The sequence below is a fragment of the Talaromyces rugulosus genome, chromosome V (genome assembly GCF_013368755.1).
Source record: "Talaromyces rugulosus chromosome V, complete sequence".
Classification (NCBI taxonomy): Eukaryota; Fungi; Ascomycota; class Eurotiomycetes; order Eurotiales; family Trichocomaceae; genus Talaromyces; species Talaromyces rugulosus.
In genome coordinates this window covers 3,850,763-3,866,728 of record NC_049565.1, presented here as the reverse complement: position 1 = coordinate 3,866,728, position 15,966 = coordinate 3,850,763, and the positions used below count along the sequence as shown (strand labels likewise).

At 48.8% G+C, this 15,966-nt stretch overlaps 5 protein-coding genes across 5 annotated transcripts; 3 read left to right on the top strand and 2 right to left on the bottom strand.

Annotated features, from left to right (window-relative positions):
* Positions 1–407: 407 nt before the first annotated feature.
* Positions 408–1,967, bottom strand: TRUGW13939_09840 (uncharacterized protein; the record flags this gene model as incomplete). Its single annotated transcript, XM_035492960.1, has 2 exons — positions 408–974; positions 1,029–1,967. 2 exons carry the CDS (start codon positions 1,965–1,967, stop codon positions 408–410), a joined length of 1,506 nt encoding a protein of 501 aa, XP_035348853.1.
* Positions 1,968–2,474: 507 nt separating this feature from the next.
* TRUGW13939_09839 (uncharacterized protein) lies at positions 2,475–7,113 on the top strand (the record flags this gene model as incomplete). The annotated part of the gene is made up of 5 exons (XM_035492959.1): positions 2,475–2,518; positions 2,600–2,743; positions 2,855–5,754; positions 5,823–5,980; positions 6,043–7,113. The coding sequence occupies 5 exons, from the start codon at positions 2,475–2,477 to the stop codon at positions 7,111–7,113; spliced, it is 4,317 nt and encodes a 1,438-aa protein (XP_035348852.1).
* Positions 7,114–7,905: 792 nt separating this feature from the next.
* TRUGW13939_09838 (uncharacterized protein) lies at positions 7,906–9,429 on the top strand (the record flags this gene model as incomplete). The annotated part of the gene is made up of 1 exon (XM_035492958.1): positions 7,906–9,429. The coding sequence occupies one exon, from the start codon at positions 7,906–7,908 to the stop codon at positions 9,427–9,429; it is 1,524 nt and encodes a 507-aa protein (XP_035348851.1).
* Positions 9,430–9,723: 294 nt separating this feature from the next.
* Positions 9,724–12,711, bottom strand: TRUGW13939_09837 (uncharacterized protein; the record flags this gene model as incomplete). Its single annotated transcript, XM_035492957.1, has 3 exons — positions 9,724–12,395; positions 12,449–12,476; positions 12,538–12,711. The coding sequence occupies 3 exons, from the start codon at positions 12,709–12,711 to the stop codon at positions 9,724–9,726; spliced, it is 2,874 nt and encodes a 957-aa protein (XP_035348850.1).
* A 1,472-nt stretch (positions 12,712–14,183) lies between these two features.
* On the top strand, positions 14,184–15,914 carry TRUGW13939_09836 (uncharacterized protein; the record flags this gene model as incomplete). Its single annotated transcript, XM_035492956.1, has 1 exon — positions 14,184–15,914. One exon carries the CDS (start codon positions 14,184–14,186, stop codon positions 15,912–15,914), a length of 1,731 nt encoding a protein of 576 aa, XP_035348849.1.
* Positions 15,915–15,966: the final 52 nt, after the last annotated feature.

The window sequence follows — 15,966 nt, the reverse complement described above, 5'->3', positions numbered from 1 at the left end:
CCCATCAGGACCGCCATGACTCACTCTAGCTTTGGCAACATGCCTGTTCCTTCGTTAATCGGGTTTGTTACTTGATTATGACAAGTTACAAGGCAGCCTTTTCATTCGTCATCATCGTTCTTTGTTTAAATTTTTTTTAATATTTATGCTTCGCGCCGCCCGTGCATGGAACGGACCCATCAGGCAGGTACTAGGTAGCCATGTATGCGGCGATGACTCGACCTATGTGATTTGGGACCAATATATTTCTGCATATTGGCGTAACACATTGCCTAGGTGTATGACTGCCTAGACCTTACTTTTCCCTTCACAGGAGACCAAGGATGCCATCTCATCTCGGCCCCGAAGGTGTACGTTCCGCCACATACGGCAAAGAAAGATATACATGAATATTGGGAGCACAAAGTTTACTCCTCATCACTTTCGTCACTGCTAGCCGCCTCTTCCTCTTCTAGATCATCTGATTCCAGATCCGAACCATCGATTCCATCCAGTGCGTGTGGTCGCTGCATCACAAATGACGCCAAGCAGGTTACGCGGTTCCCAGTCTCATATGTGTCGAGAAGGCGGTAGACTATCTCGCTGGATTTGTTTGCCTCCTGCTTCTTCGCATTGGCGTTGGATTGAGTCTTAAGTAGCCATACACGGACGGCCCCATCGCTACCACAAGTCAGTAGTACGAAATGGTGCTTCCAGTTCTCAATATCCGCAAGATCGAGAATCTCAAAGTCCTTGACACGTCCTGAAAGACCACTGGCCTTTCCGCCTAATTGGACTATTAGCTTAGCATCGGGTATCGATGAGTCATCTGCTTCGCTCGTCTCTTTAGTGGAATAAAAAATCACCCGGCCATCCTCGGTTGAAATAGCTAGTAGTTCGTTTGTGCCATCCTTCTTTGTGCTAAAGTCAAAGTAGCGAATACGATGGATTTTAGTGCGACTGGGCGGAAGAACTCTGCACTTGGGTGTGGAGTCCTAGGAAAAGGTCAATCGAGTTCTTTGTCTAACAATCTGCGAAGGAAGGCTTACCACTCCGAATACCACGACGCCCCATTCAAAGGCAACAGCAAACTCCTCTCCTTGAGAGTCCCAAACAATTCCTCGTCCTTCGCCGGTTCCTCGCTTGTTTTCATTGATGGACTGCAATATGTCCCTGCTAAAATTAAGCACACCAGCCTTTTTCCCCGTGATTAGATTCCACAATCTCATGCACTTTTCACCACGACCGACACTCAGCATCAACTTCATACTTGGATGCACAGCAAACGCATTGACCCCGCAGGGCTCGCTTCCGAAAGGTGCGGTATCTCCACTGGGTCTTCCCTGAGACTTGGGTTGGGGTGCTTTGATTGTAGATACCACATTCCAATCGCGTATTCTGGTTACGGATATGACATTATCCTCGCCCGCCGCTAATAATTTTGATTTGGAGGGGAAGTTCAGCGCGGTGATGCTGGATGAGTGGTGGAGGAGAGACCCTAGTTCTCGATTTTTCGGGTTCTCCAAGATCTTGTTTCCTGCCAGAGTCGGAACCGAGGGGAACCGGTCACTAACGAGAGGAGGAGACGAGGACAGAGAATATAAATTGATCCGCTCATCGGAACCGCCGCTGGCTAACACCAGGTTCTGAGGCTGCGATGGATCCGTATTGCTGAGTGGTGACAGCGCCAATGATCGAATTGCCGATGTATGCGCCTGGAAAAGAAACGTATCTGCAAAATGCACCGTTGCAGACGAGTCTACCTTTTCGCTCTCGCCAGAAGTCAGATCCGGTGGCTGGATAGGAAGGGCTGCAGTAAATCCGTGTAGAACTCGTTCATAAGAACCGGTGACGATCTGGATGGTACCAGCAATAGCGGCATTGTCGGGAGATTCAGCAGTAGTCGTGGCCTTGACGGCCTTGCGAGGCTGCTCAATAGAGACTTGCTCCTTAGCAGTGGCAGCAGCTTCTCTCTTTCGTTTAGCCATTGTAATGCAGCACAAAAAACAGCAATAATGCTTTACAGTCAGTCGTTCTTTCCCTTATTATCCTAGCTCGGATATTTTTTTTTGTTGCGCGGGATCGTACTGCCACCCGTCACCGCCGGGACCCGGAAATACAGTGGTGCCGAACTAGCCCCTCACGTGACGGACCGAGAACAGGAATTTCGTCCTGAGGCAGCAACGCTTGGCCTCGACCCAGCCGGGTTCGTAGCCAAAGTTCCGCTGAGTCCGCCGCTCCTTGCGTTCAGCGCCCAGTGCTCTCACCCCCCCCCCCCAAAGGCAGCACTCCCGTCGAATCCACGCATCTGCCTGCACCCCCAGTCAATTCTGCCAGCCAAAATCTCGCGTCGTGTATATCCTTCATCGAACCCCTTCGAAACACCACCCATTTTATCATTTTCGAGCGATTTTTTCGGTCTGAATGATATCGCTCTCCCTACTATCCTTTTTTTCCACGCGTTAGTCGGATGACGCGTGGTCGAGGTAGACTCCATGCTCCGCGACGAGCTCCTCCGGTCCAAAAATGATGAGATCACGTAAGTTAAAAATTTTTTCGAGCGATTGTTATTGCTCAACATTTCATGCGACATCGATTCATCGCTTACCGTGAATTTTAGACAATGTTTGCAGTCGCGAAAGAGAAAATTGAGTGAGCTCTACTTTGCGACCGTAGGGTTTCCAGGCGCGGCCGAGGGAGCGACCGCGGATTCTCTCTACCAGCAACAGGAACTTCAGTTTCTCGACGCCAATGATCTCTCCAAGTAAGTAACCATCCTCAAATAATCATTCGCGTATAATAAAAAAGAATCATTATTTTTATATAATTCTTCAATCCCCCAATTCGCAAATTGGTCAACTAACAAGTAATCCAGAGGTTACTATTTCAACGAAGCTACCCTCCCCCCCTTCCCAAATCTTCCTCAGAAACCATCCCAGCAAAGCTTTCCTTCCACCGACTCTCCTGCTGTGAGCGTTTCTGTCCCGCAGGAAACCGCGACCGGACCGCTCCCGGTTGATAATCGTCCTGGCAGCCAGGATGCTCAGAGTCGCGCAACAACGAACAAGGCAGAACTACAGAAACCCTCCACTCCTATACAAATAGATGTCGCACCAACCAATAAAGCTGCCCAGCAAGTTCCTCGCATTCCTCCATCACCATCAAAACCGTCTACGTCGCAATTGACCCCCGCCGCGACTGGTAATGCGCCTCAACTCACAGCACCAGGAACTCCAGTTAGCACAGTAGCTGATGTTTCCACCTCCCCATCCCAACTTCGACAAAGCCCCAGAGATAAACCTTCTCAACTACCTTCAGTCGAACAGGCTGTTCCGGCAAAATCGCAGACCGTTCCATCGAAACTTGAAGTCAAACAAGATCGCAAGCCCGCTCTATCCCTAGGCGCAGTTGCGCATCTCGATCAACCTCTTTCTCCAGCTTCATCTATCGAGCCCTATTCCACAAACACCCCTGTCCCTCCTACTGCTTCTTCCGATACAAGTCCGGATGAGGCCGAAGAGGCTGATGACCATATCACTGTCTCGGAAAAGTCTGAGGTTGTGCCTAAAGGACATCCTGCTCCTCAGGATGCCCCAACGACAACTGTGCCCTCCACCCCTGACGAGCAACTTAGACTTGAGGAGGCCCAATCTCTTCGGGGTAATGCGCAGGCTTTGACTGCTAGTGACGCCATTGGAGACCGTGGTCAACCAGGGATTACACCAGTTTCAAACCAGGTCATCAAGGAGGATGTACATGTTACGCCAATAGCTCCGTCATCCGTTGATAAAATAGGTGCCCAGAAAGACTCGAACCTTGCGCCATCGCACATAGACAAACGATTGCCGACCAACGAAGTTTCTTCAGAGAGTATAGAAAGTCACCCTGTGCCCTCCGTGGATATCCCCGCAAACATCAAAACTGAGCATCCAGCTTCCGATTTATCAGGGTGCGTTTCCAAGATTTCATCAACCCCGATGCATCCCGCACCTGAGAGGATGACAACTCGGGTGTCATCAGGTGCTATAAGGCATAAGTCAGTCTCGGAAATTCTTGGAGAGACTCCCAAAACCCCAATATCGCGCACTGATGGATTCTTGGGAGATTCAACGCGCGAGACTCCGATGTCCGAGTTGGGGACACCTGACACCGCTACCCGAATCAAACAGAGAAAGGACCGTGAAAAGGATCGTGTCCGGTTGTCTACTGTGGTGTTCCCGCAAAAGCAAGCCGAAAAACAAGAGTCTTTGGACCTTGTTAGCCAACATGGAGGCCAATTGATAGCTGGGTTGACTGATGAACAAGATTACTTATTGACCCTTTTCCAGAATAAGGCCTATTCACCTCCCCGCAGTTCGAACATAAGTACGCTTTTGGGATCTGCTCACAAGACTCTGAGTACATCCAATCACTTTCTGGAGTACCAAGAACAGATGGACTGTCGTACTTTACGGCGAATTTACTCCCTTCAGAACGCCAATCGGTGGCCACTTCGCCAGATGAAAAGATCAGTTGAACCTCAACGCCAGGGCACGCATTGGGATGTCTTGCTAGATCATATGAAATGGTTGCGCACAGACTTTCGAGAAGAGCGCAAATGGAAAATCGCAGCCGCCAAGAGCTGTGCTGACTGGTGTGCCGAATTCATCAATAGTGGCTCTGAACAGCGAGCGCAGCTTCGCGTGAATGCCAAGATACCATCTTCGAGACAGCCGGAGATTGCAGAGACCAAGGAACCTCGTGCCGAGACTACAATTGCCCCAGAAGATTTTCTACCTGCTTCTCAGCCTACGCCTGAATTGGTGCCATCCGCAGAGGATGAGTCTGGTAGCGAGGGCTTTGCAGAGGAGCTGCGAACAGATCTGAAAGACATGGTTGCTCCTGCAGCCATGTTTTCGCTCGGATCTGATGAATTCACGTTTTCCCTCGACTTTACCCCAACATCCGAGAAATTATTGGATGAGCTTCCTATTTACTCTCCAATGGGCATATCACCGGAAACATGTTTGCCAAATTTCAGATTTCAGCCGGATACGGATTGGAATATGGAGATTCTTCCAGTGTCTAAATATGCCACAGGCAGGATTAGCTTTAGCGACGACCTACCACCTCAAAAACGAAGTCGATATGACTCTGTTCAAAACAGTAATCCACCAGAACCCGAAAATGAGGATGTTTCTCCTGATCAGACGAACGTTGCGCTATTTCGTCCCGAAAATAAGCACATTCGGGATCGCATCCATCCTGGTCACTCTTTCCGCCCTCCTACTGAACACCCAATGCCATCGGTTGGCTTTTTTGAGTCTAGAAACTCTTCGCAATGGACTGTCATGGAAGATGACGAGCTTCGTCGTTTAGTGAAGGATTACTCATACAACTGGTCCCTTATTTCTAACTGTCTATCGTCCTCTTCGATGTTCCCATCCGCAGCAGAGCGGCGAACACCGTGGGAATGTTTCGAACGATGGATTAGTCTCGAAGGCTTGCCTGCTGATATGTCGAAGACTCAGTACTTTCGCGCTTATCACCAGCGACTCGAGGCAGCTCAGCGTGCTGTTATGGCACAACAAGCGGCGCAACAGCAGCAATTGCAACAGCAAGCGGCGCAACAACAAGGAAATGGAAATACGGGACAAACACAACCCTTCATTAGAAAGAGGACAACACAACCTATGAGAGTAGAACGTCGACGAACTTCGCGCCATTTGGCTCTCCTAGAAGCCATGCGCAAACTAGCAAAGAAACGGGAAACAACTCTTCAGAAGCAACAGCAAGGTAGATTTGACATTTTACACGTTTATTGTGACTTTTTCTTGTGTCAAAAGGCTAATTTTTTTTATAAGCATCTCACCTTGCTTCCCTGCGGAAGGTTAATGAAGCGAGTCAGCCCAAGCCACCCATCACCAACCCAGCTGAATTCAGTAAGATGAAGTACGAAAGAGAACAAAAACTCCAGGAGAGACAAGAGCACTACCGCCAACAGATGATTGCTCAACAAAGGGTAAGTTATCAACAGATCCTTTTTTGGTCGTTTAATCGCTTAGCTAAAACCAGCATTTGCAGGCCACCCTAGCTGCCCAACGTGCCGGACAACTCTCAAATCAGCAAACCACTGCACTGAACGGTGCCAACGGCCGAGCTCCAGGCAATGTACCTGCCACCGGTTCTCAGCCAATACCTGGTACCACGTCGAACGCAGTGGCGAGTGGCGTTTCTTCCAATGCAGTTATCAACAATGGTAACGCCATGCCTATGCAAGCTATGCCCAACGGAAGACCTATGAATAGCCCTCTACCGCCGAACTCGATGCCTGTGAAGATGGTTCCACAGCCAGGCATGCAACAGCAAATAGCTGCACGGCCAGGAATTGCCATTCAAGGATCTCCTGATAACGCGCGCATCATGCGGGAGGCTAATCGATTGTCGGAGCAACAACGCATGCTTCAGTCTCGCCAGCAACAAGTCCAGCCGTCCGGACAACAGCAATTCCATAATGCTCAACAGTTCAATCAGCAAGGAGCCCACTCGCCAAATGTTAATGTTCAAGGAATGAACGGCAATCCCAGCAACGCAGCGATGATTGCCGCTATGCAGGCTGCAGGTGGAATGGCCAGTCCGTCTTTTCATGGCACCAATGCTCAAGGCATATCACCATCTTCTCCACGAATGGCTCAACCTCCCCACCTTTCAACCGGCGTCGTTCCAACAATAACAAACATCCAAAACCAGATTCAGAGGAACCACCCGAATCTATCGCCTGAGCAAGTGACTAAATTGGCAACAGAACGTCTTCATGTATATCAACAGCAACAGCAGCGTATGTCTCAAGCAGCTATAAACGCTAATGCCGGAAATATGAATGCCGTGCAGTCCAACTATCAAATCTCCCCAGATTCCAATTTCCAAGCCAACGGAAATGCTGGAATACCGAACTCTCAGGCGCAATTTTCACCGTTGATGCGAGTAACTCAGCCCAATCAACAGAATCACGTTCCTGTGGGTAGCTCTCCATCTATGAATGGCAGCGTTCTCCCACAGAGCAGAAGTGCTACACCGCAAGCTCAACGCAGTGGAAGCGCAGCTGGCACCAACAAAAGTCCACATCCTCCTCCGGCCCAAATGGCTAGCAGTTAAGCTAGTCCCCTCTGTCAATGGACCTCGATCCACGGAGAAACTTTTGTACATACATGACCTTTCTTATCTTCCCATGGGCGACATCCAGCCCTATATCACCCAATCCTATCATACGATTTATACGACTTTATTCTCTCCTAATCCCTACCCTTTTACCCTTTACCCCTTTTCACTCTTCATTCTTCGTCCTTTTCTTCTTTTTTTCCTATCTATTATTGTCCATGTCATTTCTTATCGTCTCCCTGCAGGAAATAGCTAGGGCGGTATGTGTCACCATGGACTGGCGTTGGGATGGTTCTTCTTGGGCTCGGCTTTGGTGGCAACCTCTTTCTTCTTCTGGCTATTAATTTGTACGAGTAGTCTTGATAAGTTTATACATCATGGTCATTTCGCACTGGATATAACCAGCTGCGTGAAAGCAATGAATGCCATATACCTACTATTAGGTATATCATGTTATTGTTATAGTTTATTCGAAACTAAAGGTTTTTTAATATTCATCTTAAACTCTTTTAACGTTAAAAATTCCTAATTGGCAAGTGGTATGTATATCTTTTTTAACCAACGGTTCGAACTGATGCTTGACATCATTTAGTGATCCCGTCAGAAATGTCTCGTGATTTGCGATAAGACTTCCGCGGCGGCGATAAGGAAATTTCCACTCCTTGCCAATCCCTCGGCGAACTTAACTACCTTTGGCTCATATTACACCACATACATTCTTTACATATAGGAGCGCAAAGGGGGACGAACAATATACATACTACTTGCTCTTCAGAAAAGCCGCAAGAAATGTCGTCGCGACAAAACGACGCGCCCGGGCGCCCGGGAAACGCGAAGCCATTCACGGTATCGCTATCCAAGAAGACCACCGAAAACAAGGCCCCCTTCAAGTCCCAACTACCTCCTCCCTCAAGGGGCCCAAAGGGCTTTCCAAACAAACGATCAAACCGAAACTTATACCGAGATTTCTCCGACGAGGAAGAAGAGGAAGAACCTGCACACCAAGAGGTGGTTGGGTTCGATAGCACAGCCGGTGGCGCAATCAGCAAGCACGCTGCGGCAGAGGCAAAAGCGCCCCTTGTTATCCAAGTGCAAAGCAAAAACAACTGGCGCGATCGACCGGGTGTTAATCGCAAGGGCAAGAATTTACTTCCGCAGGAAGTTCAGGCTGCTGGCGCTGGTGCTGCGGTGGTGGAGACAGAAGGACCAAGTATCTCTTATGGACTCAGCCTTGCGCCTTCGCGAGAGGGCGATATAGAGCATGTTGCCGAGGAAAGAAAAGATGTCGATATGCCTGATGCTGCCGACGACTCTACTACGCCTCAAAAACCAGAGCCTCTTGGGCAGGATGAGCTCGCTTTACAGGCCCTGATCAGCGAAAGCCAAGGGAACAAGGACCGTAAACGGTCGGACTTGGTGATTGAGTCTTCCTCCAAAGGTGAAGGAAGATACGACGAGACAAGTTCATTCCGTACCGATGTCGCAACGCGTCCTGACCAGGCCAGCCTTGATGCCTACAATGCAGTCCCCGTCGAGGAATTTGGCGCTGCCCTGCTTCGGGGTATGGGTTGGAAGGATGGGCAAACTATTGGTCGCGGGAGATACGACGGCTCGAGTAGTACAGCAGCAGCGACCAAGACCTCTGTGCCTGAACGTCGACCGGGATTCTTGGGTATTGGAGCAAAGGATATCTCCGGCGGCAAAGGAGCAGAGACGGAAATAGGAGCGTGGGGTAAATCCGCCATGCGCAAGGGCTCAAGGAAGGCTGGAGATAATAGCGGCAATACGGAAGGTGTATATATGCCAATTGTCATGAAGAACAAATCGACAGGTGAACGTCTTACCGAGGATGAATTTAAGACACTTCAGCTAGACGCCAAAAACCATGTGGCGCCGACAAACGGACGGGGAGATCGAGAACGGAGGCATAGGTATGACGACGAGGGCGAGTCTAGCACTCGGGATCGTCGTCGAGAACGCAGTAAGGATTCGTCGTCGCGAAGACACCGAGACCGCAGTCGGTCATCTGGGGCCTACGACCGGCGTAGTCGTCGATATGATGATGACAGAGGCAGCGAGAGAGAAAACCGGCGTTATCGAGACCGGAGCGACCGAGACCGAAGTGACCGCGACTACAAGGATCGGTCAAGTCGTAAAGATGATTACAAGTCTTCAAGACGAGAAAGAGATTCTACTCGAGACGATGATCGAGACCGAGACCGAGATAGACATCCCCGCTCTGGTCGTGACCGCCGAGATGGTGATTCAGGAAGGGACCGCGATAAATACAAGGACTCCTCGAGGCGTCGCTAACGACGTAAATAATAGATCATTTTAGAGATTTCGGTATATTCAGGATCAAAATAGTTGACGCTGGTACACAAAATTATACATAATTTTGAATATACCCGGTTACGGTTTTAAATTTTGCGACCAGTCCTATCCTCTAGATGTCAAAATTTTGCTTTCAATAAGTCTATATCATTATAGACCAAATGCTGATATCACATAGAAGAACGCGCAGTGCTTTTTTGGTGTGTAAAAAACAGGGATTGCTATATACACAATCTATACAAAGAATGAGGTGACCAACTCCAAACAAAACTATCATGCCTCTAACATGATCACATCCTTTTCATGGTCAGGGACATTATGACCATTAGGATCAGTATTCGTAACTAATCCGATTCCACCGTCCATTTCATCGAGAATCCATTCAACGAGATAACTCTCGTCAACCAGCTCCTCGACTCGTCGATAATGCCGATCGGTGTATGCTGACAGGGCACCAAAAACCTCTTTCAAAGCCGTATTGCGGGCGAACTTCCCGCTTCGTTTGCCCTGAGCTGCGGCGGGGGGAGGACGGCTGGCGAGTTCAACAAAGGTTGTTGCGGGATAGGAGCGTACGAGAGCATATAGGATACGCTGCGCGACTTTGGCTGTGCGTGCATTGGTGTTCCAATCACGGAGGCGCAGAAGCAATAAGTAGAGGTTGTCATGGTCAAGAGATTGCAAGACTGTGTCCACAGAGCTGTTGCCAGTAAGGAGAATCTTGTCTTCGGCAGTGTTGTTATCAGCGTCTACAGTTCCGTCCGCTTCTTCAATAGCAGTAGTGAATAGCGAAAGCAAACGGCCTGGGTGGTTGAGTTGAAGAGCAAGCGTGATGGCTTCTCTGAAAGCACCAGCCCGGATGTAGTTTTGCAACTGCTGGTCCTGTTCAATGCGAGCTGAATTGGCCGACACTGCAGCAGTCAGCGTTGCCGATGTTGTATCTGCCCAGAATGTGACGGTGGAATCGGCAGCGCCTGAAATCAAGGCAAATGGCGGCTTTTCCTCTGAGAGTTTGGTGTCTTCTCGAGACCCAGATGGCGTTGGAGAAGCAAGTGCCCACACTCGGTCTGTATGGTTGTCTAATGTAGTTTCTAGCTCGCCCGTATAAGGAGACCAAATTTTCACCAGGCCATCTGCAGCAGATGAAGCGAGAAGCGGGCGAGTCGCGACAAGATCTTTGTTTGCCGCCTTTACGTCTTCCTTGTCGCCCTCCGAAGCCAGTTGAACAGGTGGTAGCCAAAGGACCTTGAGAACGCTGTTTGTGTGGCCCTCAAAGGTGAGGAGACAACTAAAGTCAGTCAGGTTCCAGATCTTGACGGTTTTGTCACCAGAACCTGTGGCCACCAAGCCACGGCTGGTACTGGTGCCGGAATTCGAATTTATAATGGGCATGTTTTTAGGCGAGAACCGGACAGACCATACACCTCGTTTGTGACCACGTAGGATGCCCACCACATTGCCATCTTCTGCCGACCAAACCTTCACAGTGCGATCTTGAGATGCAGAGGCGAATAACGTGGCTATGTGGTTGACATCCAAGGCGTTGATATCCTTTTCATGGGCTTTCCTGGTATATGTTGCTTTAGGAGACGACAATTGACTGGCGCTCATTTTCCCCGTGTCCCATCTTTTGATTGTTCGGTCTTGAGAACCGGTGAAAATAAAAGCTGGAGGATAGCTTAATGGATCAGTATATGCTTTTGACCCCACCGGGGGAGGAGTTCGAGGCAAAGCAATCGCTCCAAGTGATTCGGCATGGCCTGTGAAAGTAGCTGCACAAGTAAAGGAAGAAGTTTCAGGATCAAGGCGCCAGAGACGAGCTGTATTGTCTTTTGCACCAGTAGCAAGCCAATGGCCTGACCAGTCGACGTCAAGGCAAATGACTATATCGTCATGGCCATCCAAATACGTAACGTCTGCTCCGAAATAGTTGCTGCCCTCTTCAGAACTCTTGGTCGAACCACCCATAGAAACGACTCTGATGCTCTCTGTATTGGCTGCCATAGCCAAGAGAGACCGGTCTGGGCCGACATAAGCCAAGTCAATCACTTCATCGTCGTTTCCAGAGATCCGCCTAATGACGGGCAAGGGTGGTATCGAAGACCCAGGATTATAATCATCCAAGGGTGCTATAGAATGCAACCGCAATGTTTGGTCGGCGTGAACAGTCACTACAAATGACAGCCCCTGAGAGTATTCAGCAGCAACAATGGCATCAGTTTCTGCGCCTTCAGGTTGCTCTTGTGTAATCTCCCCTCCTCTGTTGCCGTCCCAAATACGTAGAGTTCCTCTCTCGCCTCCGATGAAAATAAGGGCAGTGTCAGAAATAAACCCCGCAGTCTCCACACTCTCCAAAACTGGAATGATTCGTCGGCTTTTCCACGTTCGAGCGTCCCATACGATGACAGTTTTGTCGCGAGAAGCCGAAAGCAGAGCATTCTCAGACTCCGAGTAAGACAAACTACGTACCACAGAGACGTGAGACTCTAGAATAACCAAAGACTTTTTCTTGTTCAAGTCCCATACTCTCACTTTTCCTTCTTCATCACCAGATGCCAATCGAAGCGTGGTTGACGTTGATGCTTCCTCTTGACTGAGTTGATTTTTCTTTTTTCGAAGCGACTTGGATTTCTCTCCGTCCTCGGTAGCGGCGGTACTCGCTTCAAAAAAGCAGAGCGCAGAGATAACTCCTCCATGTCCATGAAACGTGTGTGTGATATATCCACCTCTGATGTCCCAAACTTTGATAGTTCCGTCAGAGCACCCAGTAGCCAAAAGAGTACCTGTTGAATCGATGGCGGTGGTGACCACAGGCGATGTGTGTGCTTTGACACTCTTAACCATATTCGCATCAAGAGTTCTCATTTCAGTATCGATATTTGTTAAAGAGTAGATGCGCATAGACAACGACCGGGAGCAGATCACGACGTGCGAAGCCGACGGCGTAACTAGAAAGAGAAGATTAGATAAGTGAGTCTATTTTCTCCGTGGATTAACTTACTCGCTAAATCTGTGATAATTTCTCCATCCTATAGAGAGAAATTGTCAGTATTCAGGGACTTTTGAAAGTCGCGATTCCGGTAGACTCACTCCTTCAAGGCTGGCCAATTGGTCGCCTGTGGTCAAGTCGATTACGAGAGCATCCTCTCCCACGCAAGACGCAAGGATGCGACCACTGGAATCTAAAGACGTGCTTCCTCCTGTGTATATCGGCCGGAGTATTCGCGACGCTTCAAATGTCGTCTTGACACCGACTTTGGACATATTGGATCGTAATGGCCGGTTCTGATTTTGAGGCCCAAATAAATTACTCTTTCATGGCCTATTTTCTCAAAATGTGACCTTCGGATATTTCGCTGAATAGGAAATATATTCCTTCGTCAGGTGAGTGTCTCAAGTTCGTATCGTAGGCCAAGGCGCGTTTTGATAATCATGACTTCCTTCGCAGTAACCACCGATAACTTTTTTTTTATCAGTATTTGACTTGTTTGACTTGTTTGCTGTGTTTGCTTTATGCGGGGGGCAAAATAAGGTGTGGACCGTGCACGTAGCCATACTGTGTTGGGAAAGCGCCAGTCGACTTCATCGTGCTACGCGATTTCTGCTCTTCAATCAACACACCTACCTCTCTTCGATGGACCATCGCTAATTCCGTCTAATGCTGCCCTCTTGTGATTGCTCTATAGTGAGCCTCACGCGCTAGGGATATGGGCCGACAACAGTATCTGATCCGGCTTGCTTTGGTACAGTTTTTCCTACCTGTTTCAACCAACCCTTTTCTTGAATCAATACATGCCCTCTGATGCTAGAATGTCAAGTCTTCTGGTAGACAAGACGTCCCTTTGAAATTGAGCTCTTGTTTGATACCATCTAGTGTTGCTCAACTGAGCGAGAACGTGCAGTTTTATTCAGTGGATAACATCAATGGCTAACTCCTTTTAGGGCCGCTCTCCGTACGAAGCTCCAGATAGCTCAAACAGCAATGTCTTAGCACGCACAGCAGAGACTTCCCAAGACCGTGAAAGTCCAAATAATGACAGTGGCTATGTCCAACAGTATGATGAAAGGGGACATCCCACCTTTCCTAGATCAAAAGCTCTTGCCCGCGATCTGCGCAGAGCTAAGAATGATGTTTTATCAACCATGGGCGTCGTGGTAAGTGGGGAGACCGGCAGACCTGGAACACCCAGAGATAGAAAAAGGGTCAAAACTATCACGGCAGAGAATGATTACGGGTTGCTGGTTGTAGCATTCGATCATATTACGCATTTCTTTGGGGCGTGGTGGATTGTGAGTTTAGTGAGCCGCATTCAGGTACGAAAAACGATACAAACCCTTAACCTTTGCAACCCTTTTCTCGCAATATATTGTTTATTCTACCGCTTACTTTCTACTAGACATTCAGAAGGTACTCGGTTGGCTCGCTGTGGGATGTTGTTCAATCTGATATCCGCGAAATTGGATGGACAGGTGTCCTTTTTGCCGGTATTCCTATTTGGGCAGTGAGGATTGTGTTGTCTATTTGTCGCCCACACCTACTCGATCCATTGATGGCAAGACTGCAACAAGCATTAACATCCCGATTTGACGTGTGCAGTACGAATCTAGTTCGCAATACTTTCTCGTTATTTAGAATCTCGTAAGTTTTTCTTTTTGAAGACTGGATCTTCCGACACTCATCAGGTATTTACAGGACTCGAGCATTGTTTTTCGTGTTATTGGAGCAGCAAACTCACATGTTTTGCTTTCTACAAACACTCCATCTAATCCCTTACTCTTCTTTCCCGACTGCTTCATTTTTCATACCATTCACTGAGTCTTCTATGATTCGATATCCGTCATTCCCGACTGAATTTTCCCTCCCTGCTTTTGGACAGCTTGCATCTGAGCTTTTTGCAGGTTCATTTGCTATGGTCATTACCTACACATTTCTCCGATCATTCGTTGAGGACAGAATCTACCGAATCATACGAAGGCATTTGCCTAAACAAGGACAACCTGATGACCTCTCAATTCAAGTTGCCGTCGATAATGATCTCCTAGAGTGGACAGTACCGGCCGCAGGGCGACATATGGAATATGAAACTTATCGCAGCAACCTAAGCTTGCTAGAAGACATCAAGGAGGAATTTCGGGAATTAAAAAAGCAGGTGTTGATCTGGGTTGGTTGGAATCGAGAAGCACCGTCGGACATTAAAAGTAGTAACTCCCCTACCCGAGACGCGACAGAAACTGTTCGAAATCGCAATCATTTCGAAGCAGAGCGACAGGAAGTAGACGGTGCAATGTTGAGAACTCCAGTGCAGTCTTCATTTGACGCCAGCCAGGGTCAGATCCTGGCAAATGAGCAACTCACACATTCGCCAGCTCAGATTACTCCGATTTCTCTGGATGGGCTACGTTCAGTTGGACGGACTGAGGCCGACTCCAATATTCGACAAGATGGTGTGGAGACCTCTTGGTTGCCATTCCAGGACACCGAGCAAAGATCGCGCTCAAACACATTGTTCTCGCGGCCTGCAAGTCCGGAATCCCCACTGACTTCACCTCGTATTCGTGCTTCTCTAACCCATCGGAACTCTTTCACCACCACCATGGAAATTTCACTCCAGTCCAGCCGAAATAGGCAGAGAACCGAGCAGGTTGATGCTGATGTGGCCAATCTTGACACTACGATTTCTTTAGAAGACCTCAATTTCGAGTCTATTCCTCTAAATTCAATAATGGACCCGGACGAATTGAGAATACTGGATTCCATGACTATACAAAGCGAAGCAAGAGATGCAGGGGAACATGCTGGTATAGAGGATCCTCCAACGGAAATTCCCGATGCATCTGAAGCTGCCCAGCCGGTGGAAAATCCGGATGTTGAGGCGGAAGATACTCTGGCGGGCTTGAGTGACGAGAACACTCTGGTGCCAGCTAGGCTAGCCACGGCGCAGCTGACGGTTCTTCCAGATATGGTCGAGGAAGCGCTACACAGTCCCACTCGCCAGGACATCATGGACATGATATCTGAGGTCGGAACACAAGACTTGCGACCTCGCTCGCCACCGCAAGACAGGCTCGCAAGCCAACAACGGCAGCAGGACACCCATCCAATCCAACAGCGAGTCACAGTGCTATCTTCCTTCCCCATGGACGGCTTGGCACATCATCTCGCTTCTATGATAAGCAGCGCTCTATTCGTGCCTTTCCGGTCTCTGCTCTACCGTTCTCTAGCCACCACCTATCTATCCTCACCAGCCGCTGCAGTGTTTAGCAGGAACATTGCGGTTTCCACCACCGACATTCGCAGTCTCAACGCGTTTGCGGGCGGTGGGAATCGACACGATATGATCGCGTATATGGCTAACGTGGCCATGGTAATCGGTCTTCAAACTGCTGTGAGCGGCGGCATTCTTAGTGTAAGCTCGGCTGTCGCTATGCAGATTGGAAAGAGGATGTTTGGCTGGGGTCAGTTGTGATTTGTCTTTTGTCTTATCTGTGCGATAAAAATTATACCCATGGTTATATCAA